The sequence below is a fragment of the Trichophyton verrucosum genome (assembly GCF_000151505.1).
Source record: "Trichophyton verrucosum HKI 0517 chromosome Unknown contig00232_1.f1.exp, whole genome shotgun sequence".
Taxonomy (NCBI): Eukaryota; Fungi; Ascomycota; class Eurotiomycetes; order Onygenales; family Arthrodermataceae; genus Trichophyton; species Trichophyton verrucosum.
Window position 1 is genome coordinate 1 of NW_003315497.1, and position 27,076 is coordinate 27,076.

Sequence of the window (27,076 nt, forward strand, 5' to 3'; positions counted from 1 at the left end):
TAGACTACGTGGGCACGTAATTCGGAATTGTACAATATTGATTCCTAGCCACTGCCAGAGAGGGGAAACCGGTAGAAATAAATATGACTCTGGGTTGTTGTGAAGGGCCTTACGACCTTCGACCGTTAACCTTCAGCCTCACATCCAAATATAATGGAGCGCGTCATGGCAAAGGTTCTCTTTCTCTTCTTCACACTGTGCGCTCTGGTTTCCTTTTTAAGCGCTACACCGCCGCGATGGCCAGGGAGGTCTCAATACCAACATTCCTCAGACAGGATCGTCTCCTCAGTCGGCCAGGGCTCTGCTACACGACAGCCAGGCGCTCTCCGTGTAATGTTTGTGGGTGACTCAATGACACAGGGCAAACAGGGTGACTGGACATGGCGCTATCGAATGTGGCAGTGGTTTCAAGCTGAGGGTATACCTGTCACTTTTGTAGGGCCGTATACAGGCACCGTTGAGCCAGATGCACCAGCACCTCCAATGAACAAATTAGAGGAGGCTCCCAAAGCAAGCAGCATCAAAACCAGTGGCAGGTATGCTCCTGGAGTCTCTCCAGACTTTGACCGACATCACTTTGCTGTCTGGGGTCGATCAGCAGCGTTCGATAAAGACCTTATTTATGACGTGGTATCCGCCCATCCAGCAGACATGATGTTGCTGATGCTCGGCTTTAATGACCTGGGATGGCTTTTCAGCAAGCCAATGGATGCCGTAGCCTCTCTTTACGGCCTGATAAACAACGCTCGTAAAGCGAACCCGAACCTTAAGTTTGCTGTTGCGAACATCCCACAGCGCAGCTTCATCGGCAGAGGTGACCTACCAGTTTCCACGGACGAGTATAATTCCATTCTGCGGCTTGCACTGCCGCAATGGAGTACTGAGCAATCACCCATACATCTGGTTGAGCTGCAGGAGCACTATAGCTGTGGCACGAGTAATTGCGAAGCTGGATACGATGGACTCCATCCAAATGCCCAAGGCGAGTTCCAGATCGCTCACGCCTTTACGCTCACTTTGATCAACGATTTCAAGATTGGATCTTCGCCACTGGTAGTACCGTCGAACCTTTGATATGGACGCACACTCTGGAGGAATGGTCGCTGGTATCTCAGAAGACGTGCCTAAATAAAGCGTTCCTTTGCCCTGACACCGCAACCTAACATAGGAAAATTTCGTGAAGATGGAATGGAGCTTGCCCTCACTGGGATTGGATATCCCTAGATGACTGCAGTGCAAATTCTGTCCTATTCAGCTGAAGGGAATTGCCCTCGGATGATAAAATCATGCCGATATTTCCATGACATTGGAGCATCATATCCTTGTCGATTTCCAAGACTCTTAGTAGCCACTCGGACCCCGTTGGCTTTGCAACGAATTGCACATGGCCCTTGTCATCGAAATGGTTGGCAATAATGCCCTGTAGCTCGTTTGTAGTTTTATATATATTAGTTACGGTTAGGCGGATAGCAAGCTAGACGGAAAGCTGTATGAACCCTGCTCACCGGAAAATATCATCCCACTCTCTGCATCCATTAACTCTATCATGGTTATTTGAGCGGGATTTGTACATTGTACTTCGCGAAAAGGTTGAATTTTCGACTTTCCATGCAGCCAGGATATCGGAACAGTTAGAAATCCAAGGAAATCGATGGAGTAGCAGATATATGAAGAAACAAGAAGACGTTATTGGAGGATATTCATGTATTCAAACTAGCCGTGAGTATTTCCAGAAGCGATGTCATTATGATCTCGTTGTCAATCCTTGGAATCTCCTTGAAGCTGTCCCAAACGCCAATTCTTGCCCAAACTCCAGGGAATGGAATGCCTTCCCACAAGTCCCGACCCATGCTCAAATTTCGCCCTGGAGGTGATACATACGAGATAGCACAGCCCATGATAGACTGGCACAACTGTCGTTATGAAACGTAAAACGATGCCACAATATATTGGGCTGGTAGGTGAAAGAGATCATGCCTCTCCGGGTCGTTTGCTGTTACACCCTACTATCTTTACCTTCTGCGCATGTAAGGTAGACTGGTCATCTAGCTTAAAAGTGACGTCTTTGACAAGGAAAGTCCAAACTTCATCGCAGAAACGATAAGTATCGAGATGACCCTGTACAATGAAGTGACGGGGAATATTCCCCTACATGTCAGCCACAAGCGAAAGAAATGGTTGAAAAGAATGGTTGACAACAGATAGCCTTATGCCACTGTAGCATGGGGCGGCTCGCACTCGTTTAGACCATTTTCCGGGTCAGCCGGTATGCATACCTTGAAGGAGAGCTTGCACTTCACTTTGTCCGCAAGGACTTCCGTAATGACGCGGTCAAAGTTGGACAGTATTTTCATGGCAAGCTGGGGTTCGATTCGGCCTTCGTTAATCAAATCGTCGAGGGTATCTGTCAGAGACAGGCCGATGCTGGTCAGAGTGAAATCATGTTAGCCTTGCGTTTTCCAGACAGCGTGGGTTGCCAATATACCTGCTGCCCCGGTACAGCTCATAGTAAGCGGGAGCACTCATGTTTCCACCCTTCTGCGGTAGCCTCCAACTCTCCACCGAACAAGAAGTAATAAACGAGCGATTTCGAGGAATCAGAGCCGAGCACTCTCCAGTCAAACGGCGCACGTTGTAGCTATCCTCGTCTCCCGCCCTTCTTGTTCTCTTTTAAAGTCTCTCCGTCATTCGCAAAAGTGAAGTCGATATCGACCATCCAAATCTGGCTAGGCAGCATCACATGACATTAAATCACGTGTGAGGCTTGAATTAATCTCACGTGATTACCATTTTAAGTTTAAAGGCTTGGCATTTGTTTATCAAATTTTCTTTTTCTTTTTTTTTTTTTTTCTTTTTTCTTTCTTTTTCGTTTCTCTTTCTGAGCTTCGAGGGATGAATTTTGATTATTTGAATGCCTTCATTTCAACATGGAATGCACTGGAGAAGCTACTAGGATTCAATGGAGTGTTTGGCCTCTGTCACTGCGGCGAGCTTGACAGCCTAATGGAAATGGGATCCTGTCCAATCCGCGGACATGGGCTGACTCTCGCTTCCGAGCGTTCAGCGTACATACATGCACATCCATAAACTTCCCTGCCATCAACGGCTGCTGATTCCGAGCTACGGGCAAGGATAGCTGATATAGGAGAAATGGATGAGCTATTAGAAGGCCATCTCCAAATATAGGAAACCCATGGCTATGACATCGCGCCGGTCCGTGGAGGGGTATGTCAAGCCTCTTTTTTTCCCTCCTTCCGCCTGGGACAGTATACTCCGTTGCATGGAGTATACTGGAAATCTCTTTAGCCAAGGGTGTCTCGACCAGCCTTTGCTGCCATTCATATTAATTGCCGACGCAATATTCAGGGAAGATTCAAATTCCAAGGGATGGTGGCTTGCTCCAATTGCAAATACCACTGCTTCCCACCTGGTCTTGACCATGGCGCATGGTGCTCCGTCGTTGTCTCTCTGGAATGTTCGGGATTTTAACAACACCCGGGTCCCTTGTTGACGGACGACTCGATCCCGTGCGTTTTGTGCTCATCGATTTCCATTCAGTCGAGCGCTACTGCGTTCTCTGGCTTCTAGAGCTCCGTATACCTGCTGCTCAACGGCCCACTGGCCAGGAAGCCGTCAAACATCCGGCCTGGTATGCATGGGTTGTTCATGAATCCTGATGAAAGGCTAGATCATGCTGCCAATTCTAAATACCACGGAGAATTTATATCCTGCAGAAATATTGCAAAAAAAGGAGAGCAGGCTCTTTATGCGCTCAACCTTTACCTTGATTTGCCCCCCGCCCTGCTGTGGCACATCGGCGGTGCGAGTGCGACCGGGGGTATATTTCTTTTTATATCGAATCCTTTTTCCATCCAGGGGAGATTTGCATTATTGAACTTAAAAAAATAATTGATGCTGCGTTAACTCTAAAATAGGTAGATGCATTTTCTGACTCTCATTGAGCAAGAAGCCGCCATGCCAATTCACCGTATGCATGCTGTCGAGAGCTGAGCGCGAAAAGAATCCCAACCTCTGCATTCTTTGAGAAAGGAAAGAAATTTCTTCGGATCACTGTCTATCCGTGGCTTCACGTGTAGCCGTCAAAAAGCTATATAAGTGAGCTCCTCTCTCCTTCAGTTCTCGAATATCCAACAGCAACAACAACGACAACGACAACGACAACGACAACGATCCATCAAGCAAGCAAAAGACATTCAAAGCAATTTCTTCCTCTCCCAAGCTCTCCAGCTTCACTTCATACCACTTCTCTTCACTCAAAACCACCGAGACTTCACTCTCATCCCAAATCATTCAAAATGTTCTTCTCCAAGGCCATCGCCGTTTGCGTCATTGCCGCCAGGTATGAAAACACAACACGGCAATGAATACTTCTCCCAAACACATCTAACAGTTTAATAGCACCCTTGTCAGCGCCTCTCCTGCGCCAGTCATCACCCCCAAGCCATGCTACACCAGGACTCTCTCCTACAGGGCCGCCTTCTGCCCTGCCACCTACACTCCACCATGTGATGGTCCTTGCTTTGTTGCAGTTACCACCTCCATCCCTTGCCACGACAAGAGATGCCCAACCACCAAGACCGTCAGCGTCAACTAGGGTTGCCCAACTTGCACTTCGGTTTGCCCAACCGTCACCAAGTCTTGCAGCGCTTCTGCCACTCTCGGCCCTACCCTGACCGCTTCTTAAGCGCATATGGATTTTACGATCATAACGAAATATGGATGACCGGTTCTTAAAAGCAAAGCTATAAAAAAAGTGAATTTTTCTTGGCCCGACGAGTTATGCCCCCAGTCTATTTCTTGTTTCCTAATTCAACCGCTCTATATGAGCCCTTTAATCCCCCGATTTTACCCCTAGCCTAGATCAGATAGTTGCAAACAATTAACGATATTAATGATGGAATCGTTCTCCAAATATATTTGGCCATTACTAGTATATACTATGTCGGAGTATACAGAACTCATCGATTGACACAGATCGACAGCCACAGACAAAACGCCATCGGGAACTTGCATCATCTCCAACTCAATATAGCTGTTAGTCTCAGGGAAATACAAGTTTGACACTCCGTTCACGGAAACGATTGCCATTGAGAATTTGTTTCAGCAGCAAGAAGACGGGAACTGGCGTAACCAGGCGCTAGTATCTCTGTCTCCGCTATGACCCACACTACCAGTTATCTCTAAGCCAGTGTTCCTCTGTTGTGGGAGAACGCACTATAAAGTGTAGTTCAAATCTCTGTACGCCATACTAAGAAGCACATATGAAACACCATGGACATCGTGTATTTCGTGATCGAGGAGTTCGCATAGCACTTAAGGATGAGGAACAAAGAAGTATACTGTCACGATGTGCAAGAAACTGACGTGGTTATGGGGTTGCAAGCTTGAGCCTGACATCTATAGCATTTGAGATGGGATAATAGTAGCCGAGACAGCTTCAATATATAAACCATCCATCCAAGCTGGAAGATACCAGTTTGATACGAGCATTCTGTAAACCAAAATATAGAAACCGAAAGAACTCTAAGCCACAAGAGCCATTGAGTCATGCAGTCCTCTTTTATGTTCGCGTTGGCTGTAGCCATCCTCAGGTACCTAAACCTTTGCCCCTGAATTTGGTGAAATATCAGAGTTGACACAACCGTTCTAATTCTATAGCTCTGTCACTACCGGACAACTGCTACCACCATCAATTGTTCCTGAAATCCAGCCTTACCCATCTGGTGCCCCTATCCTTCTTGTCTCCGGCTCATTCAGCCTGGGCCCTGCATCGTCGGAAACGGCATATCCAGCACCCGGTGACGGTGATGATGATGATGAGAATGGAGATGATGAAAATGACGAGGAGTCTCCAGTGATTACAGGCTTGCCAGGTATTCTGGGAGACCATGAACCAAAGACTCTGGACCCTGAACCAAGTGCTACCACTCTTCGGGTACGAGGGGATTCATCCATCCAGATGCTCCCTGAGTCCACCTTGACATCCGCATCCATCATGACTCGTACAACTTCTCAAGTAACGAGCTCTGAGCAAGTTCCGTCGACTCTGATTGAGGCTTCAACTTTGGACCCGACCTCTCTCACCCGACTAATTCCTGAGCCCAGCACGATGTCGGCTTCTACTCTGGCTCCCAGGGCTACTCAGGCTTATCCCAGACGAAGAAGACAGGCAAGACATGCGGGTTATACCATGACGACATCTACGATATCAATCTCAGATCCAACTTCTCGGACACAGATTCCCCCTGAATCTACCATGTCGGCAACAACCCTAGCAACGGTGAAGCGAGAGCATAACAGGCACACAAACGGCGTTTCCAACCCTCGTCCTCGCCATACGAATCCTGTCGGGGTATATCCTTCTGTCCCTAGCGTTAATCAGGCCGGTGCCGCGCCATGATCCATGTGCAACCTATGCCCCCAAGAAGTCGATGGCTAAGACCCTCCACACCATCGTACATGGTTGCACCGCCACACTTAGTTATGACATTAGGCTAGAAGAGATATGGATCCAATGGCGGTTGTTATTATGAAAAAGGGGCAAAGGGGAAAGGGGGCCTAATGCAACAGCATCCTGGTGATGAGCATTTGCAGGATAAAATATCTAACAAGGTAAATTTCTAGGACAGATAGGAACTAGAAATTGAAGCATTTCGGGATAACTGAGCCTAGATTGGCCAGTTCAGTCGTTTTCAGCCAATTCAAGGGGGTCTCCAATTGATAGATGACCAGGCAGGTAGTATTAACTTGTGGTTAATATTGCTTTATTCCAAACGAGCCAGGCAAACATGCGTCAACCCCAACCTATCTATTTTTTCCATTTCGTTGAAGAAACATAACAATGTATATCGTGGGGAAGAGACATCAAGGCATTTCAAGTAGTAAGTCGTAAAGCATGGACGTTTCAGGGACAAGAAAAGAAAGTAGACAACCAAAGTAAGACAAAGGCTCATGCACTTGATACCATGCCAGCCAAGACACCGGCACCAATGATGCCTCCGTCAGAAGCTTCTCGGAGAAACACAGATTTACCACTCTCTTGTGGGCCATCCCATATAACAAGACGGTCGATGAAGCCCTGGCATGTCTCCTTGAAATTCGGGTAGTGCTGGATAATACCGCCGGTGTAAGCAACGACCAACTCCTCAGGGCCAGATTGCCAACCAGATGGCGGCGAATCCATTGCCGGGGTAGAAGGGTCCTGCGGCGTGGTAGATGCGGGTCTATACACGCTTGTGATGGTATCCGTTGAATTGTTAAACGACGGGACTATGATATTGGTAGATCGTCTGGGGTTGGTAGCGCCATCGGAGCGTAGCTGAATCTCCTTTTGACATGCTAGAAGACCAACAACAGCTGCTGCAACAAGCCCTGCAGAGCGTGTCTGTACTATCCTAGCTGTTTTCCGGAATGCTCGGGCAGTATAGATGTCCCAGTTCCAGCTGCTTGATTCCGGAGGAGGTAGGGTAGATTTGAGCTTTGCTACTAGATCCTGATCGGTATGCGTGGGGGCTATGTGGTTAGATAGGTAGCTAGTTGATAGAGCGTAGCCTTGTATGAGGTTCGCTGGTAGTGACTTGGGCGACAGCTTGAGCACTGATGTTAGATAGTCGTAGAAGACGAGCCTGACCAGTTCGCCAATGTATCGTCCTCCAGTCATGTACTCAAATGGTTGAAATCCAGGTCGAGCACACTGCTCGTCGAGTTGAATATCCCATTTGGTAGTAAACTTCAGCTCTCGTAAGGGGGGAGCTGCGCCGCCAAGAGTAAACTCTGTGTTAACCACCGTCTCTGTCGCATCAGGCTGCTGTGCGGAGACACATTTAGCCTTAGACTCGTGTAGGTCCGTCAGTTTCATTGGTATTGTGGCATTGCATCCTGTTCCCACGATGAGGCCCATGGCAACTCGGCTGTTGGGTAGAGACTTGACCATGTAGGCAAGTGAAGCGAGAGTAGCAACTGTATCGTTGGTGATGGCTGCAATTTTCAGCTTTGGCAATGGGAATCTCCTCCGTCGTTTGGTAGAGGGTTCGTCGGAGCCGTATGGACGTCGGGTATGCCGGTCATAGCCCGCTAGTAGTATCTTACCCAGGTTTAGATCCGATGTGATTGCGAATCCTTTGCCCATGGGCATCAACGTAGCCTCTGCCAGCGAATCTTGCCTATCCAAGGGAGTTAGCCAGATTCTAGCAGCCGTGCATATCATCTTCTCTACTTTATCAAGTAGATTTATACATACATCATGGGAAAGCTGAAGGTAATGCCCATCTCAAGCTCCTCAGGGGCATCCTGGACGTCCGCATCGGTAGCTAGGCTGTCCGCCACCACCTCGGCCATGCAGTCCCCGATCCACAGGAAGAGATCTTCGGCCTTGTCCATCTTGAGATGCTCAGCTATCGGCCATGCTTTCTCCAACGTCCGTCGCACTCGATGCCTCTGCGCCTTTCGGAGTGTATCACGTGACTTTTCCATGTTGGAGACGGCTTCGCTGGCCGGATGCCCGTTGCTGCTGCTGCTGGCGCTGCTGTTTTCCAGGTCGTCGGCGGCAGCGCCGAGTAGTTCGATGAAGGCGACCCTGAGATTGCTCCCGCCAACATCTATGGCTAGGTAGCGCCCCGTCTCCTGGCCGTTTGGCAGCCGGGTAACGGGAGTGGGTAAGAATTGCCGGTCAGAAGTGCGCGCGAGCTCGAGGTAGAGCTGGGAGAAGCGGCATCCCAGCTGGTACAGGCGGGCATCGTTGACGGCGAGGGGTGCAAGGAAGTTGTCTACTGTCTCGTCATGCATCAATTGCTCCTTGTCGCCCTGCAGGTCTAGTCCGGGCTCGCCGTTGGCATCTTCGTCTTCCCCCTCGAACGGCTCAACGGCAGCGTTGTGGTCACTTTCGTCCTCTTCGATACTGTGTACAGACATGATGGACGTCATTATCGAGGTACGGGTGACGGTCCAAGAGGTGTTGTGCTGATACGGAGGCTGGCCTGGAGTATACGATCTTATACGGAGAGATCAAAGACGGTCCCGTTAACTAACTAGTTAGTTAGTCAACTGCCGGCTCGCTTCGAGAGGAAAACGGTCTCCGAGCTGCCACCGTCGCTTGTACGCTAGAGGGTATTCGCTGGCGATGATAAGGTAGGATAAGGCGTTGTCAAGCGATTGACCGATCTAGATCGTAGGCTCTGATCCGTGGAGAGATTGGAGATATAGAAGGCGAATAACTAGAGCAAACCCATACACGTCAGACCAGTACGTTTGACAACCAACATGTCAACGAACAGCAGACTTCACAAACCCAGACGACAGGCCCCTTTTATAACTCGAGGCGTGGAAGCCTGCGACAGAGGGGATATTCTCGTATGACTCTCGGGATAAAATAGCGATGTGACCCTATCACGGCCGAAGTGAATAGTTATATAAATATTGGCCGGACCAAGAACCGCTCGACGTTGCTTCAGAATAACTGACTAGCTAGTTAACCTAGCGAGGTGGAAAAAAAAAGGTACGGAGTCACGGAAGAACTGCGAAGGCTCAATACGATGCTATCGGCTACCTGTATGCTGAGTGCTTCGGCTGCCGTCTGGTGGTCCTGGTGGCAGTGCTGGAGGCGATGGTGATGATGGTAACTAGGCGACAGACCCCCCCTTTAAACGGCCTGCCGAACAAGCAGCTAACTAAACTAACCAAGGGGAAGGGTGGTCTTTACAGGGAAGATACAATGCAAAGACCAGCTCATTTCCACCATCGATATCGCTTCAGGGATCTATTCTCTTCGGCAACGAGTTGATGTGCAGTCATATCGGGATATCAGGGGTGGATCAACTGCTGGGATGCATTGTATGACCAGATATCAAACTCCCCACCGAGATATTGAGCACTCTCCCTTTAACCGTAACTGACGTCTTAATACTTAGTTACCCGCGAACTAAAGTGGGATAACGGTTTGCTTCTGTGCCTTAGCGGCGGAGATCAAGCAGGGATGTCCCATTAAGCAATGTGTATTAAGATGCTATAATGCACTGGAGCCAAAGCGGCCGGGACTGAGGAGACAACCCTCGGCCTAGACGGTCTCTACTCTGGCATTTTTTTCAACTCTTCTAGATGGAGTTCTGGCTGAGCAAGACTCAATATATCGGCATCAAAACCAATCTCGTCCAGCTATGTTCCCTACCTACGAGAAGAATATACGGACTTGCTAAAGCGGATTCCGCGGAAGGATTGATGCAACGCTGTGTCTGATGCCTGTCAGTCCTGGATGGTGATCTGGAAGCTTAACCATGGCCGCATCATCTTCTCCTGATAAGCGGAACCACCACCCGTCCGGTCTGGAAGATGTTGCATTTTCATGCCATTCACGGTCCACACCGGTCAGTTGTCGCAGTTGCATCATTTTGATACTCCTTTGCACATCGCCCTTCTGCCTGGCTTCTTCCTAAAATCATCATACACTCGCTAAATTTTTTTAAGCTTGACTGCCCGGTCATCCGTATCCCTGGTTGGGGGCTAAATTAGGCAGGAAGAGGTGTTCCTGGACATGGACAGCCCTTGTCTGGCTAAGGGCTTTCTGATACGATGCCAGGGCTTCCAGAACAACAGGATCTCCACGTACCAGCACCTTGAAACTCGGCAGGGTAACAAGCTACGTAATGTTGGGCGCAGAGGCGAGGACCAGAAACCCAGGGTTTCTTCTGGCATCTTTCTTCACTACTTCCAAGCCAGGTCAACCGTGAAGAGGCAACCAACAAACCTACAACGTAGTATCGATATGGCCTTCTCTCATGCTCTTTGCAGGGATCAGGAATGTTCAACCTTTGCTAGATTGGCTGTTTGACTGGCTATTTGACGCAACTTGCTATGCAGGATTAAATATCCGTATCAAACTGCAGCTTTGCCTTCGGAGTTGGCATCTCTTTTGAGAACGTCAAGCGAAGGCTCTTCCCTTATCCCTTGATCCTTCATCTTCGCCTACGCACCTCTCTCCCTGGCTAGTTATCGTTGTCCTGTCTTCCTAGCTTCATTTTCATCTCCTTTTTCTCGCCAGCAACAAAAAAGTGCAGGTGGTGTTTTTGCCTGTATCACGTGGGACAATTACATAATCGTCCCAAAGGAACGTCAGAAAAGCGACGTCGAGGCCGTCAACGAAGCTGAATGATGGACGATCCAATATCAGCCAAGTCATTATTATATACAGACGGGCGATGAAGACGGGGATGTTTGTGTGATACAGCTGTATAGGGCCTTGCTGACTCACCAGTGAATAGCAACACCTCGGAAATCGGAGCTATGGTCGATATGAAGGAGAAGTATGATACTATCCCGCCGCCTGTTCCGCACCAGCAGGATGGCCAGAAGAGCTCCAAGGCGAAGAACTTTGCCAGACACTGCTTGATAGCCGTGTTTCTGTGCTTGACGGTCTTTGCTGTGCTGCATAAACCTCACTTCCCGCAGAAGTACATCGATGCTGTGAAGGATGCTGCGTGCTCGAGACATGGCAAGCATACCTCCACCACCACAGATCCAGACAACTCGAAGAAAGTACCCTTTGAAGCACATATTATGAGCAAGTGTCCGGATGCGCAGTCATGTCTGCACGACCTAGTGGTGCCGGCCATGGAGCAGGTTCACCGGAAAGTCGACTTCAAGCTCTCTTTCATCGGATCGTAAGTCTTTCTCATCCTACGGTCTACAGCTACTATTCATATACTTATCCACTTATCCAGAGCCTCTAAAGACTCATCCGCTGTATCCTGCCGCCACGGTCCACCAGAGTGTGTAGGTAACATTCTGATGCTCTGCGCAGCCAACCTTCCGTACCCACCACAGGTCGCCAGCTCCTCCTCTTCGCGGGAATCCAAGTCCTGCCCCAACTACGAAACAACGCCCGTTGTTCGATACCTGGGTTTCTCCAACTGCATGATATCCGAATACCAAGATATCCCTGACCGCGCTCTAGTCCAGGACTGCGCACTTGAGTACGGAATCAGCTTCAACGCCCTGAACAAGTGTGCTAGTCGCCAGAGCGATGAGGGTGATGAAGCCCGCGATGGCCACGAGGACTGCGACCATGGACCCAGCGGCCTTGTTCTGATGAGGAAGAGCTTCCAGCACAGCGCAAATGTCGGCGTCACAAAGAGCTGTACCGTCAGAGTGGACAATAAGTTCTGGTGTATCCGTGACGGCGGTGAGTGGACGGACTGTGGTGAAGGCAACGAGCGAAGCGATGTCTCTGTCCTAGTCAAGGAGATCGAACGCCTCTGGGACGAGCGGAACTAGAAGAGTTTGTTTGCTCTTCTTGTTTAATTTTTTGGTTTTTTCCCTTTTGGTTTATGATGATTGCTATGTGATGATTGGTTTTTCCTTATTTCTTTGGCACTGTTTATATATACTCTACAGCCATTAGTGCTGTTTCCCTGCCTTAATAGCCTAGTCAGGAGCCTGGGGCTTGTACCTGACTCTGTTGTAGTTTAGGATTTGGACTTTATACATAATACCAGTATGTTTACCCCTTTGGACTATCTTGGCAGTATAAATATGAGATTCCCTGGGAAACCAGTGAGTTGACGGAACTTCCCGCATCCTATCTGGCCGCCTGCAGTTCAGACTCTCCCTTACACTTTACTATGACCATTTTAACTAGCAGCCTACCCAAAGCAAACACACTCAACAGTCCCTACTGATATCCTCTTGTACCAGACCTTGAAAGCAGCTTTGCATTAATATAAATTGGACTATCAAATATGGCTTTTGAATGCATCAAACCTGAGGATAATAGACTGAGTAGTCTTGACAAGGAAGTATATATCCTTGTTCACAAATACCAGGCCATCAAGACACCCAGAACAGTCATCCACCTGTCAAAGACTCCTGGGTACAGGGAGCTCTTTAACCATGTGTTTGAATACCATATTGGCCTGATCAAAACGCGCTCGCAAAGCTTCGAGGATTGCCAAATCACAGTATACGACAAGGCGTTGCTAATACTCACCAACAACGGGAACAGTCTATCTCACTTCGGAGCCATCGAACTGTTCAAAGATGAGATATTGGGTATCAGGAAGGACGATGATATGGGAAGACTGGACGCGTTGTTTAGCAAGAATATTGCTCTACGCGCTATTCTTGGCCATGGTATGTTCAACATCACTCGTAGTACACCCATTGAAAGTACAGCAAACACTGACTTTCATAGTTACTGGATGGAGAAAGGAAACAGCCCTTGACCACGCTCTGACTGATGCCACGACACCTGTTTTCGGGAGCAGGCAGACTAGTCACCAGCAACAAGGGACGTCTGATCCCTTGACACCGCCTCCTAGTGCTTCCATCCGGGAGTTGGATCAAAGCCTTGCCAATATGTTTATAGCTTTCGCCACGGCTCAGCTTGAGCATGCCAGAATTAAGAGCGCAAAGACGGCAAAACTCGTGGGTGACAGCGCAGAGAACCTACTTCGTCATCTTCGTGACCATGACCCAACGCACTACATGATCCCCGTACTGAAACAAGCCTCCAGAATGGCCCAGCGCGAGATGGGGGAGGTAACCAGAGGGAAAAAGCGGTCACTTGATATGTCGGACAAGGGAACTGTCGACTACTCAGCCCGCCGTAGTAGTAGTAGCGGTCGGTGTTCAACTTCTGTGGGCAAACCGCGTGTTTCACGCCGACGTCGACGGGGAGTCCGTGGACAGGCCGACTGCTACCGGCCATAGTTGAGGCACTTCACCCCGGGGGAACATAACTACTCCACGGCCTTACGGACGCAACCTACCTGCTTCCCCGAGACAGGGCCAACTAGGGGAGGTTGTCAAATAGACAACTACCGTGTTTCTCTCATGAGTCAGTGATCAACGGAGGGGCGGAATAGTTACGAAATTATGCATGTACGGTGATGGGGTTGATGGAGACACCTTAACATCAGGCTGGAATGGGTAACTTGATGCATGGTAGGGGGTCCGGCTGTTCATGCGTCACACTGCAGGATCGAGATGATGACGCTCCTGGTGATCAAGTCTGGTGGTTAACTGACTGCTCGGCCCAGCAAATGATAGCGCAAACTAGCATTCCATTCGAATTACTGAGCAATTCTTCGTTCCGTCAGCCTTTTCCCCTTTTGACTGAGCTTGACCCCCCGGCTGTGCAGTGAGCTGAAGACGCCGAACAGCCGAGCAAGTCGCCTCCTCGTCCCTTGACCCTTTCTGCCTCTAGCCTTCCAATCGCGATGCATACATTATTGTCCTTTCATTACTCCGTAACTTAACTCCGAAATGCGGAGAGCAAAGCCGTGAGCACCAAAAATTAAAGACAGGCAGAGGGATCAACAAGGAGTCACATGAGGTGATTCGGGCGAGCTAAAAATATAGAAAAGTACGGAGTAGTTAGTCGGACTAGTTATCAAACCGCCAAAGTATTTAAGTATTATCCTTCACCCCCATTCAACCGTGAGAAAAGGGGATGTATATCGCGGAGTAGTTCTTGCGCTTCACACGACTGACTGAGCCGGATACGCAGTATCTACGCCGATGAGTCGAACGACCTGCATGGCGGAGCTGGAGGCGATATCAACATGACCAAATCCACTCGACCCTTGGCGATTCCGTCGCACATCGAGGGCACCCGCACCGATGACATTCTCTCTGAGTCAATGCTAACCCCTGGCTCGAGTTCGACGGGCTGGGCAAATGAAGATGTTACCTCTACCAGCCTGTCAGGGCGTGGAGTGGGTTTAAAACGGCTGGAGACAGAAATACCGAACGAAGATGATAGACCGGGCATTTCACCCTCTCGAGAAGACGAAGCCGACGATGAACAAGATGGAGATGATAACGAGCTGGATCGTTCCGGGAATGAACGGTATAGGGATAACCCGGGGCGTGAGGTGGAAGATGACCTCGAGATGGCTTCATATTCGTTGAATTCATATACAATCGAAGAGGAGAGACAAGTTGTGAGGAAATTCGATAGACGATTGACCATGTTCCTGGCATTTCTATATCTGCTGTCGTTCCTTGACCGGTCAAGTGAGTCTTCCTTTTTTATTCTGGGGTGTCGGTATATGGACTAATCGATGTATGTGGTAGATATTGGAAATGCGCGAATCGCAGGGCTTATGGACGACCTGAACCTTTCTTCCGGCCAGTACGAATGGGCTCTTACAGCCTTTTATATCACCTACATATGCTTCGAATGGATGACTCTGATGTACAAGATCCTTCCAGCACACATATACATACCCATCTGCGTCTTCTCCTGGGGAGTCCTTGCCTCAATGCAGTGTTTGGTTACATCGTTCTGGCAGCTCGTCTTCCTGAGAGCTCTAATCGGTGTCTCGGAAGCTGCCTTTTCACCAGGCGTTCCTTTTTTCCTGGCTTTCTTTTATAAGCGTGAAGAACTCGCTTTTCGTACAGGGATGATATTATGCGCTGCTCCCCTAGCAACCTCTTTTGCCGGGTCCTTAGCCTGGTTTATCGTATGGGTGAGCGAAAACGGACCAATTGCTCCGTGGCGTGCATTGTTCCTGTACGAAGGGTTTCCCAGCATCATTGTCGCGTTCATTGCCTGGTCTTATATCCCTGATGGTCCCGGAAAGGCAAAATATCTTACACCCAGAGAGCGGAAGGTCGCTAAGTTGAGGCTGAAGGCTGGAAAGCGGAAGCATGAGATCAAGAAGACTAGGTTTGATTGGGGAGAAGTTGGTAGAACGCTGTGTGATCCCAAGTCTTACCTTACCGCGGTATGTTAATTCACTGATACCTTCATTATATTGCGTTTTACTGACCTCTGAATAGTTCATGTTTCTCAGCTGCAATGTAGCATTCAGCTCTCTCCCAGTCTTCTTGCCAACCATATTACATGAGTATGTCAGATACCCCTAAGTGTACAAGAGACAACTGCTAACAACATACTAGCATGGGGTACTCAAAGCTCACCTCTCAGGCTCTCTCCGCACCTCCCTACCTGTTCGCCTTCGTAGTAGTCCTGATAACTGCGTCTCTATCAGACCGTCACCAGAGCCGCAGTTTCTACCTCATTATTCTCGCCCTTATCTCATCAGCTACATACCTCACTATAGCCCTCACAGGTTACTTCCACTCCCATCTTCCAACCTCAGTCCATATCCTGATTAGATATGTATGTCTATACCCCGCTGCAGCCGGTTTCTTCTCCGCCATCACTATCATCATAGCCTGGACCATGGATAATAAACCTGCAGGCGAAGGTAAAGGTACCGGCATGGCTATCCTCAATGTTGTCGGTCAGTGCGGACCCCTGATCGGTACGAGACTGTACCCTGATACCGACGGACCATGGTATATCAAGGGCATGATGGTGTGCTCTTTATTCATGCTCCTAGTTGCAATCCTTGCATTTTCCCTAAGAATCCTACTTCAACGGGAAAACAGGCGGGCCTCAGCTGATGCAGCTGGTATTGCATCAGCAGTTAGAAGAGAAACCGCCCTCGATTGCGAAGAGGATGCTATGCTCCGTACAGAAGAGCGGGACGGAGCAACTGAAATGCTTATGGGACCTGGTGTTTCAAAGTCGCCGGCTGGTATAGAGAAGACATCTCGACCTCGATTCGTATACATTATATAAACCTCCCATTTCTGCGTTTTCCTTATATATATATACTGCGAGTTATCTTGAAAGATCAAGCGTTTAAGATACCCAAATATCACGATTATGATTATCTTTTCTTCGGTTCATGCATGAGCTCAGTTCTACACTTGCCCTCATTCTTACTTCTATCGGTGTGTAGAAAGAGGATGAATAGAAATGGCTATCAAGTAAATTCATGTTTCATTCGTACCACGTAGACTATAATCCGCCGTCTGGAATACCTTTCCTCCATTCCCCCTTTATAAGACGCCAAATAAACGATTCTATAGCCATGACACTGAGCCCCTATTCCGCAAATACCGTATTTCCACCAAAATCGAGCGTATCAGCGCCATGATCCTCGGCACTAGCCCCGCCGAATTCAAGCCTCATAAGCAGTCGATCTACCCCCGCAGCTCTCCACGGCACAAAAACATTATTATCAAGCCTGCCACGCATTGTCTCCTCGTTTCCATTGACCCAACGAAGTTCTGGGAGTGAATGCCTGGTGCTAATATCAAGTGAGGTAGCTCCTTTTGTGGTACGGTGATCATCTATATCACGTAACCTAGCAATCAGTTCTGTCATGGAGCTTTCTAGATTGGTACGTGCAGCCGATACTTCAGCCCATACTCTTGTCTCATCTTGGGCGTAGTCTTGCAGTGAGTCAAAGACACCTTCGTCTGTCTCAAGGTCCAAATTCTGCTGAATTGTTTGCAGTTGGCCAAGGAGGGAGACAAAGCGGTCGACATGCGAGATAAGGGACCGTAGGGTACGGGTAAATGGGACATCCGTCAGGAAAAGGGATTGAATTAGGTGGGTAAGATAGGTGCGATGTGCAATGTTTATTGTCTCGGGATCATGAGAATGATAAAATGCATTGGATGAAGAGGCTGTTCCGGGCCGAGAGCCTTGTCCGTATGAACTTTGAGGGCGGCCGCCATTTAGCCAGGCGTTGAAATGACGCCAGGAGCTGCTAATTACCTCGCCCTGGAGGTAACTACCGAGCTCTGAGAAGACAAACAAGGCTGCACTTCCAGAAGCCCAAACGCGACGCATCAAAGCCGCCCGTTTCTTCTGTCTTTCTCTGCCCACCTTGAGGTTTGCCTGACCGCCGGGTTTGTTGCTCATTGGTGGGCCCCATGGCGAAGGATGAACCCGTCTAAGGGATGTTCGTTTCCACAAGTCACCAAGTCGCATCTGTCCGCGACGGATGCCTAGCAGATATGAATGGATCTTGGAATAGATAATCATATCCGATGGAGCAAGAAAGAGGTCCAGGGGTGGGTTGACATGGAGAGATAAGGTTGTTGGTGAGCCGAGCAAAATATCAGAAAAGTTAACATCGGATATGTATGAAAGGGCCTGGTTCGCAGACTTCATATTCTTGCTTATCGATGAGTCCTTCTCTATTGACAGTCGCAACAGAGATCGGGCCAAATCCAGCTCGTCATCCACTGGGTCTTCGGCGTTAGGAATTGAGTATAATTCTGTCCATGTTTGGGTAAGCACCGTAGCCACTTCACTTTCTTTGAGGGTTAGGACATCCATAGTTTCTTCTATCGAGGTAGCCTGGTAGGTTCGTTTGTGTTTGGTTGATATCCTTTCATCTGCATGAGACACCAGAGCCATGGCAAACTCGCCCCTCCCAAGCAAGAGAAAGTTGTGCAATAACGATAGGACCTCCATTATTTTATGTAGCGGCAGGAGTTGCGAGAGAACTGTATGAGAAAGAGCAAGTCGTATTTCCGAGACCGCGTTAGCCAGGTTGATCATTGATATTGGGGATGATAACGAGGAGAGACATCGGATAAATTCCCCGTGAAGTGTCATTTGAGAAGATGAATGCTTCGCTTCCTCCCCGGCCGGAAACTTTCCTCGAGCACGTATGTGACTTAGGGACCGTCCAACAAACAAGATGGAGGTAGCTGTCGGACGTGACACAAATTTGGGAACGAGCTCAGGTCGAAGTATAAAGTCTCCCGTATTGGTGCGCCGGTCACCATTTGACAGCTTTTCTTGAATAAAGAAATCCTCTCGTCCTAGAGACGGAAGTTGTCCATATAGTATGAAAACGGAGAGTTGTCGCATCCAGGCTGTTTCGGCAGCTCTGATAAGGCCGAGAGATATCTCCTCCACATCCGTGTATCCAGTCTGCGACTCCGTTCGAAGGTAGTCGAGGAGGGCAGCTCCCGTACATCCCTTTCCAACAGGTGTTCCCTTGGACTTCGCGTTCTTGTCCACGTACGGGAGCATAAATTGCGATGTCTCCCAAAGCCACTCTAGCTTCCGTACCCAAGGAAAAAACTCTCCTACGATAGTGGAGAGCGGTACTATCCCATAGCCGCCGACATAACCTGCATCTCTTCCAAGTATCGCCTGTTCCACCTCCAGTATCTTTTCCTGAAAATTGCCCAAATACTCCGTAGATATGGTCGTGGAGACAGCACGGCAGACAGTCGATGGGTGAGAGGAAGATATAAGCTCCGCGTGCGCTCTCAAGAGGCTATGAAGTTGGCCTAGACGCGCAATTGGCTCGAGCAGCGCCTTTTCTTGGGGCGAGAGGAGTGGAAAACCATCTTGGGGAGCTCCGCGGTCCTTCGCTGACTGCTCGAAGATAGGGGACGGCTGACCGGACAGGGAGAGGAGGATCTCGTGGAGCATTCTGCATCCGGGAAATCCTTAGACCTGATGAGTGATGGGATTTAGCAGTGGGATAAATCACTATTTATCGCGTAGAGGAGTATAGGTATTTAATGTGGCGATAGTACCTTGGAGGCACCTCGTCCCTCCAAGCCGACTTCAAACGGTGCCAAAACAAAATACAGCAGCCCAGAAGCTCGAATCGACACATCCAGGAGTATTCTGGGGATTTTATATTCGCATTTCTTGCGATATGTTCGAAGGGTGTTGAAGGCTGTATGTTGTTGTTTGTATTTGGCGTTTGTTGTCGCTTTTTGGTCCAATAATAAGAATAAAGCGCGTAAAGCTTATTTTTAGCCGCAAATATAAATAGTTCAGCTACATCAATTAAGCACAACACGATAGTAGAATAAATTGTGATACTTTGCGCAGCTAGCATGGTTACGGAGAGCGGGGAGATAAGAATATTTGAGTCAGCTAAATGCACATCAGAGTACATGGTAACGTGGATCAATATATGGAAGCCCAGAACAGAGAGCCGCATGGCTTCCCGATATCGAACTGGACTGACATCTGCTGCAGTCGCAAATGATATAATTTCCCTGAGAGTGCGGTAGTTAAGACATGGCTGTCAGTAACTATCCCTCATTATCAATCAAGTCTGGCTCAATTCTGGTATATCATTCGTGTCGTGGTGTAAACGCTGGTCAGCTTCTTACAGCTGGAATGGTATATACCAGACGCAAATGAAGCAGCCTATCAACAAAAAGCAAGCTATCGATGTTAGTATTTTGAATATGTTAACTATATCCATGGCACAGGGATGTCAAGGACCATCGAACAGCTTCAGCTACGGCCCCTTTAGCCATGTTCTTTCCGGGCAATCTTGACCACTAAACGTCATGTAGTACAGCCAGTCACCTTCCTAAGGGCCATGACAAAGACCGCCATGAGCCAGCCATCCCGCCGTCTCGTCCTTGTCTCTCTCTCCGAAAGTTGATATCGACTTTCGTTCCTTGACTTTTGGCTTCTTGACCAACTTCTGCCTTGCTGACTCAGCATCGTCATCAAAAGCCCCAGCGAAAGTCGAAGAAACAACAGAAAAGAAACATCAACTCGCTGAATATCAGGAAGACAACAGACGCTCGCTCGACGCTGCAGGAGATATTACAGCTGTTTTTTTACCCTGTTATTTGCTTTTCCCTTATAAAAGAGCCTCTTCTCGAGCGGGTAGCTTGACATTCCAGCTGCTTACCAGCTACAAACTACTACTTCCAACCTCCCCGCATCTCTATAGACACCCGCAGGGGACGCCGTGAAGGCCTTCATCCTCCACTTCTAAAGCCATATCGAAGGCCTTGCTCTCTAGCAAGGCTTTCACCTTCCTCTTTCACAATTTCCTCGCGCGCTAGTGACCTGGAAATTCGGAAACGCAAGGCCTCCAACAGCCAAGTAGATCGAAACGACAAGAAAATCATGACTGTGAGCTCCCTTATTCATGCTTATTATTCCCCTCTGGGTTTTCATATCACTGGAATACTGGCATATATTACATATCCCGCTGCTTCTACAGCTTCTTCAGTTTCTGCTACGTTTCTCGTCCTTCAAGTTTCCAACTAACACGTTATACTTAATCTACAGGACACCAAGATGCAGGTGGATAGCCCGGAGCTGGTGGAGAAGGTCAAACATGGGGAGATCGATGAATCACTCTATAGCAGACAGCTGTAGGTATTTATTTTGCTGGTTTTGAGAAGGATTAAACTTACCATACTGTTAGATACGTCCTCGGACACGAAGCAATGAAGCGGATGGGTTCATCAAACGTTCTCATTGTCGGTCTAAGAGGTCTCGGTGTTGAGATAGGTGTGTATTCTCAACATTCAGATCATTAAGTGCCTATAACTAACTAGGAACCAATATAATAGCTAAGAATATTGCCCTGGCTGGCGTTAAATCACTGACCCTATTCGACCCCGCACCTGCCGCCATCTCTGACCTCTCCTCGCAATTCTTCCTTACGCCAGAGGATGTTGGCAAACCTCGAGCTGAAGTTACGGCTCCCCGTGTTGCAGAGCTCAACGCTTATACTCCAGTTTCTGTTCTCCCTGGACAGAGCCTTACTGAGGACCTTGAGAAGTTAAAGGGATTCCAGATCGTGGTTCTTACCAGCACAACTCTCAAAGATCAAAAACTAATTGCCGAATTCTGCCATGAGAACGGGATATATGTGGTTATTGCCGATACATTTGGCCTATTCGGTTATATCTTCACCGACTTCGGCAAGAACTTCACAGTCGGAGATGCTACAGGCGAGAATCCATTGACTGGAATTGTTGCCGGAATCAACGAGGAAGGGCTGGTCTCTGCTCTTGATGATACCAGACACGGATTTGAAGATGGAGATTATGTCACCTTCACTGAAGTTCGTGGAATGGAAGCCCTCAATAACTCCGAGCCTAGGAAGGTTACAGTTAAGGGACCATTTACCTTCTCCATTGGAGACGTGAGCGGACTCGGAACTTACCAAAGTGGCGGCCGTTATACTCAGGTCAAGATGCCTAAGTTCATTGACTTCCAACCGTTCAGTGAACAACTTAAGAAGCCGGAACTTGTCATCTCTGACTTTGCCAAATTCGACCGACCAGCACAGATCCATCTTGGTGTCCAGGCGCTACACCTGTTCGCCGAAACTCACAAGAATCAACTTCCCCGACCTCATCATGAAGGAGATGCAAAGGAGGTCATTGCTCTTGTCCAGAAGTTTGCTGGCGAAGGCGAGGAGAAGGTTGAGATTGACGAGAAGCTTATTCGTGAATTGAGTTACCAGGCTCGGGGAGACCTGTCCCCCATGGCTGCTTTCTTCGGTGGACTGGCCGCTCAGGAGGTCTTGAAAGCTGTCTCCGGCAAGTTCAACCCAATTGTCCAGTGGATGTACTTTGACTCCCTGGAGTCACTTCCAACCACAATCAAGAGATCAGAGGAACTTTGTGCTCCAAGAAACTCAAGATACGACGGTCAAATCGCTGTTTTCGGCCAGGAATTCCAAGATAAGCTGGCAAACATCAACGAGTTCCTTGTTGGAGCTGGTGCAATCGGTTGCGAGATGCTCAAGAACTGGGCCATGATCGGTCTCAGCACGGGTCCTGGGGGTCAGATCACCGTCACGGATATGGACCAAATTGAAAAGAGTAACCTTAACCGACAATTCCTCTTCCGTACTACTGATGTCGGAAAGCTGAAGAGCGATTGTGCTGCCGCCGCTGTTCAGGCAATGAATCCTGACCTCAAGGGAAAGATTACCGCCTTGAAAGAACGAGTTGGCGCCGACTCCGAGCATATTTTCAACGAAGACTTCTGGGCCAAGCTTGACGGAGTTACTAACGCCCTTGACAATGTTGACGCCCGTACATACGTTGACAGACGCTGTGTGTTCTTCCGAAAGCCCTTGCTTGAGAGCGGTACCCTCGGAACCAAGGGAAACACTCAGGTTATCATTCCACGACTCACCGAGTCATACTCCAGCTCCCACGACCCACCGGAGAAGTCCTTCCCAATGTGCACCTTGAGAAGTTTCCCCAACCAGATTCAGCATACTATCGCTTGGGCGAGAGATATCTTCGAGTCTCTATTTGCTGGACCTCCCGAGGTTGTAAACCAATATCTTACACAGCCAGGCTACATTGAGCGTACCTTGAAGCAGGGTGGATCTGAGAAGCAGACCTTGGAGAACCTCCGCGATTTCCTGGTTACCGAGAAACCACTTAGTTTCGATGACTGTATTGTCTGGGCCAGACACCAGTTCGAGAAGTACTACAACAACGCCATTCAACAGCTCCTATTTAACTTCCCTCGAGACTCGGTCACTGCTAGCGGTGCTCCTTTCTGGTCTGGACCAAAGCGCGCGCCAACCCCATTGAAGTTTGACTCCAAGAATGATACCCACCTTGCATATATCATTGCTGCCGCCAATCTTCATGCTTTCAACTACAACATTAAGAACCCTGGTGTTGATAAGGATCATTACCGCAAGGTGACTGATGATATGATCATTCCAGAATTCACTCCCTCATCTGGTGTTAAGATTCAGGCCGATGATAATGAAGAGCCGGAGGCACAGCCAACTTCGTTTGATGACAATGAAGAAATCAACAAGCTCGTCAGCTCTCTTCCCGACCCCAAGACCCTTGCCGGATTTAAACTTGAGCCGGTTGAGTTTGAAAAGGACGACGACACAAACCACCATATCGACTTCATCACTGCTGCCAGCAACCTGCGTGCAGAAAACTATGAGATTGAACCTGCCGACAGGCACAACACCAAGTTCATCGCTGGAAAGATTATTCCAGCTATTGCTACCACCACTGCCCTGGTGACTGGATTGGTGATCCTCGAGCTTTACAAGGTCATTGACAACAACCAGGATATCGAGAGATACAAGAACGGTTTCATCAACCTTGCGCTTCCCTTCTTCGGCTTCAGTGAGCCGATTGCCAGTCCCAAGACCAAGTACAACGGTCCAAACGGTGAAGTTGTCTTGGACAAGCTGTGGGACCGCTTCGAGATTGAAGATGTCACTCTCCAGGAGTTCCTGGACCACTTCAAGAAGCAGGGTCTAGAGATTGTTATGGTCAGCTCTGGCGTCAGCCTGCTATATGCCAGTTTCTACCCACCTGCAAAGGTCAAGGATCGTCTACCCATGAAGTAAGTTTAAAACAATAGTTGACCTGATTAAGCACTTAAGATACGATTTACTAACGTCTCGCTCAACAGGATGAGCAAGCTGATTGCAGAGATCAGCCGCAAGCCGATCCCTGACCACCAGAAGAGCGTGATTATTGAAATACACCCCGAGACTCCCGATGGCGAGGAAGTCGAAGCTCCCTATGTCATGCTCAAGCTTGACAAGTAGCTCCCTAATCAAATGACCATAAGAAAAACAATGAATGAAAATGGGAAACCCAGATAAAAAGGTGTCGTTTTTGCACATGCTTTTATTGCATGCTTTATTGCTCCATGTACCTAAGGATGAACCGTAGATAGGTCACCTCTGGCCGGATAGTAGCCAGAGTAATAGAATATTCTATCCATATCGATCCCGCAAGCACCTTGTACGCCTCTACATATAACAGCTGGATGTATAATGCTTCCGCCATGCTCAGTCATGGAGCCGTAAGCGAAACAACTTAAAACATCCGGACGAAGCGAGCAAAATAAGCATTACTCGAGCATTTGTCATCACGTCTAGACTCCCGGCCTTTCCCCCTCGTCCAAGAGTGTGTTAAATAGTTGGATAAAAGTAAATTGGCAGCAACCAAGTATATAAGATATCAAGCTTCTCCCTCTTGATATCTTCAATCCCACTCCCTTTCTTCATCTCCTCTTCATGCTATGATCTCTGCCCTTCGTCCCACCGGCTTCAACCTGATCTACACGCTCAAAGCGCCCTCTACCCCGCTGACGTCAGCCAAGAAGTTCTTATCGATATCAACTCGCAGCATGGCGGTTCGTAGTAGTTATAGCCCTACGCAGGATACTGGGGAGAAGGGTGATGCTGACCTTTGACAGACCGGAAACGACGTAAAGATCACTTCCTGGGTGAATCCAAATGACAAGTCTGGAGAATTCAAGCGCGGACAGTCGGCGTTTAGGAATTGGATCTCCAGCAAGCCCGGAGCTCAGTTCCCGCCGGAGAAAGACAGATATCATCTCTACGTCTCCTACGCTTGCCCATGGGGTACGTTGGCATATCGTTTCAATTCGCATAATACATTTGTACTGACTGTTTGTAGCTCATAGAACCCTTATCACGAGGAAGTTGAAAGGGTTGGAAGATATCATCCCCTACACGGCTGTCCATTGGCATATGGGAGAGAAGGGATGGCGATTCGTTACCTCTGACGAGAATGTGCCGGGTGAAAATGTGACGGCCGAACCATTGAATGGGTACTCTCATCTGCGTGAGATTTACTTCTCTGTTGACCCAGAGTACAAGGGCCGCTTCACGGTGCCGACACTATATGACAAGAAGACGAAACAGATTGTCAGCAACGAGGTGAGACCATCTTTATTTTCCGAGGTGCGGGCACCCTTATTAACGCCAGGTATAGAGCTCGGAGATAATTCGCATGTTCTATCATGAATTTGACGGCCTGTTGGACGACAAATATAAATGCGTCGACCTGCTTCCCGCGGCATTGGAGAAGGACATTGACGCTGCCAATGAATGGATTTACGACACCGTCAACAACGGCGTGTACAAGTGTGGATTCGCAACGTATGTCTACCTTCACCCATTTTTAATCGAGCAAGTGGTTACTAACGAGGGATGAAAACAGCACCCAGGAAGCGTATGAGAAATCAATCACGCCACTCTTTTCATCCCTCGACAGAATCGAAGAACACCTGTCCAAGACATACTCCCCTTCTACGCCCTATTACTTCGGCAAAGATATCACAGAGGTAGACATTAGGCTGTTCACGACCATCATCCGCTTCGACCCCGTATATGTGCAGCACTTTAAGACAAATATTCGTGATATTAGGTCTGGATATCCGGCTATTCATCGCTGGCTGAGGCACTTGTACTGGGACATCCCGGCGTTTGGGGAGACGACACAGTTCGAACATATCAAGAAGCATTATACCAAGAGTCATGGACAGATTAATCCGTTTGGCATTACTCCTGTTGGACCATTGCCAGATATCATGCATAAGGATGAAGAGGTTAATGCTGTCAAGAAGTGAGGTGAGGTGATGGCTTTACAGCCTCGGGAAGTATATATGTAACTAATGGCATGTCATATCAAATCGGCACGGCTGAGTGCCCTTTATATCTCTTATCTTTATCTTTTTTTTTTTTTTAATAAACAAGATGTCATGATACAAGATTGGAAATAGGCACAAATGAAATGGCTCGGCTAGTGAGCCAGTTGCATAGGTTGAAAAATGGGAAATATCCAGGTTAAATGGAGCATGTACCCAAGCACAAGGATGGTAGAATGGCATGTAAAAGCAGGAACCAAACAACATACATAGCCCTTGAAAAGCGCGCCGGATATATGCTAACGAAATGAAGTGAAGTGAACTTACAGGTCGGGCCGACATGATGAGAATGGAAATGAGGCCGAGTGTGGGTATAGTAGGTTGGGTGGGTAGGTGGGTAGATAGATGGACGTGTCGTGGGTCGTGAAACGTGGAATGCCGAGATCCTTAAGATAGGCCGAACAACCGCTTTGAGGTTTCATAGACAATATAGCTGATCGATACAGAAGGGACGACTTTTAGCAGGTTTGGCGTAAGTCCTCTGAAGAGACCGTAGACGCCTTCGCTCCGCACCGTGCGTACAGTCACGTCCACAATGCCGGTGTAGGTGGGCTTATGCAGCACGGTACCCTGGGCCTGGAGCCGAGTACGCAGCACGTTAAGTGGGTAAACAATGGACGCGCTCAATGCACCGCTGAATGCACCGATGGCTCCAGTTGAGAAGTTGCTTAGCTGCACGTCAGATTCGTGGCAGTGAGCTAGTCGCGCACTGCGTGATACCAGGGTTGATTTTAGATATTCGAAAGTCATAAGGTCGATGGCGGCGAATGGGAACATCCCCAGTAAGCCGAGGGGGAGACCTCGGAAGTAGCCTGATATGCCGTTTGTTTGCCACATTTTAGAGGCAGTGGAGTATATAAGTTGATTGCCATGCAGGCCACCTTGGACGGTCTCACATTGCATGCGGCTAAAGGGGGTGGGTGTTAGGGACAAGAAACTAAAAGAAAGCGGTGATATTGGCAGCCTTACAATTTTAGGGTATCAAGCGGGTAGACACAGCAT

At 48.5% G+C, this 27,076-nt stretch overlaps 9 protein-coding genes across 9 annotated transcripts; 7 read left to right on the forward strand and 2 right to left on the reverse strand.

Annotated features, from left to right (window-relative positions):
* Positions 1–153: 153 nt before the first annotated feature.
* TRV_02649 (uncharacterized protein) lies at positions 154–1,074 on the forward strand (the record flags this gene model as incomplete). Its single annotated transcript, XM_003023140.1, has 1 exon — positions 154–1,074. The coding sequence occupies one exon, from the start codon at positions 154–156 to the stop codon at positions 1,072–1,074; it is 921 nt and encodes a 306-aa protein (XP_003023186.1).
* A 4,494-nt stretch (positions 1,075–5,568) lies between these two features.
* TRV_02650 (uncharacterized protein) lies at positions 5,569–6,903 on the forward strand (the record flags this gene model as incomplete). Its single annotated transcript, XM_003023141.1, has 4 exons — positions 5,569–5,612; positions 5,680–6,373; positions 6,520–6,633; positions 6,718–6,903. 4 exons carry the CDS (start codon positions 5,569–5,571, stop codon positions 6,901–6,903), a joined length of 1,038 nt encoding a protein of 345 aa, XP_003023187.1.
* Positions 6,904–6,970: 67 nt separating this feature from the next.
* TRV_02651 (uncharacterized protein) lies at positions 6,971–8,943 on the reverse strand (the record flags this gene model as incomplete). The annotated part of the gene is made up of 2 exons (XM_003023142.1): positions 6,971–8,183; positions 8,261–8,943. 2 exons carry the CDS (start codon positions 8,941–8,943, stop codon positions 6,971–6,973), a joined length of 1,896 nt encoding a protein of 631 aa, XP_003023188.1.
* Positions 8,944–11,295: 2,352 nt separating this feature from the next.
* On the forward strand, positions 11,296–12,285 carry TRV_02652 (uncharacterized protein; the record flags this gene model as incomplete). Its single annotated transcript, XM_003023143.1, has 2 exons — positions 11,296–11,672; positions 11,733–12,285. The coding sequence occupies 2 exons, from the start codon at positions 11,296–11,298 to the stop codon at positions 12,283–12,285; spliced, it is 930 nt and encodes a 309-aa protein (XP_003023189.1).
* A 464-nt stretch (positions 12,286–12,749) lies between these two features.
* On the forward strand, positions 12,750–13,719 carry TRV_02653 (uncharacterized protein; the record flags this gene model as incomplete). Its single annotated transcript, XM_003023144.1, has 2 exons — positions 12,750–13,140; positions 13,202–13,719. The coding sequence occupies 2 exons, from the start codon at positions 12,750–12,752 to the stop codon at positions 13,717–13,719; spliced, it is 909 nt and encodes a 302-aa protein (XP_003023190.1).
* Positions 13,720–14,573: 854 nt separating this feature from the next.
* TRV_02654 (MFS transporter, putative) lies at positions 14,574–16,603 on the forward strand (the record flags this gene model as incomplete). Its single annotated transcript, XM_003023145.1, has 4 exons — positions 14,574–15,027; positions 15,088–15,740; positions 15,796–15,863; positions 15,916–16,603. The coding sequence occupies 4 exons, from the start codon at positions 14,574–14,576 to the stop codon at positions 16,601–16,603; spliced, it is 1,863 nt and encodes a 620-aa protein (XP_003023191.1).
* A 309-nt stretch (positions 16,604–16,912) lies between these two features.
* Positions 16,913–19,270, reverse strand: TRV_02655 (uncharacterized protein; the record flags this gene model as incomplete). Its single annotated transcript, XM_003023146.1, has 1 exon — positions 16,913–19,270. One exon carries the CDS (start codon positions 19,268–19,270, stop codon positions 16,913–16,915), a length of 2,358 nt encoding a protein of 785 aa, XP_003023192.1.
* Positions 19,271–21,051: 1,781 nt separating this feature from the next.
* TRV_02656 (uncharacterized protein) lies at positions 21,052–24,161 on the forward strand (the record flags this gene model as incomplete). The annotated part of the gene is made up of 3 exons (XM_003023147.1): positions 21,052–21,115; positions 21,163–23,953; positions 24,023–24,161. The coding sequence occupies 3 exons, from the start codon at positions 21,052–21,054 to the stop codon at positions 24,159–24,161; spliced, it is 2,994 nt and encodes a 997-aa protein (XP_003023193.1).
* A 479-nt stretch (positions 24,162–24,640) lies between these two features.
* TRV_02657 (cell wall organization protein/glutathione transferase (Gto3), putative) lies at positions 24,641–25,996 on the forward strand (the record flags this gene model as incomplete). Its single annotated transcript, XM_003023148.1, has 5 exons — positions 24,641–24,754; positions 24,818–24,986; positions 25,042–25,304; positions 25,360–25,526; positions 25,588–25,996. The coding sequence occupies 5 exons, from the start codon at positions 24,641–24,643 to the stop codon at positions 25,994–25,996; spliced, it is 1,122 nt and encodes a 373-aa protein (XP_003023194.1).
* Between the last annotated feature and the right edge of the window lie 1,080 nt (positions 25,997–27,076).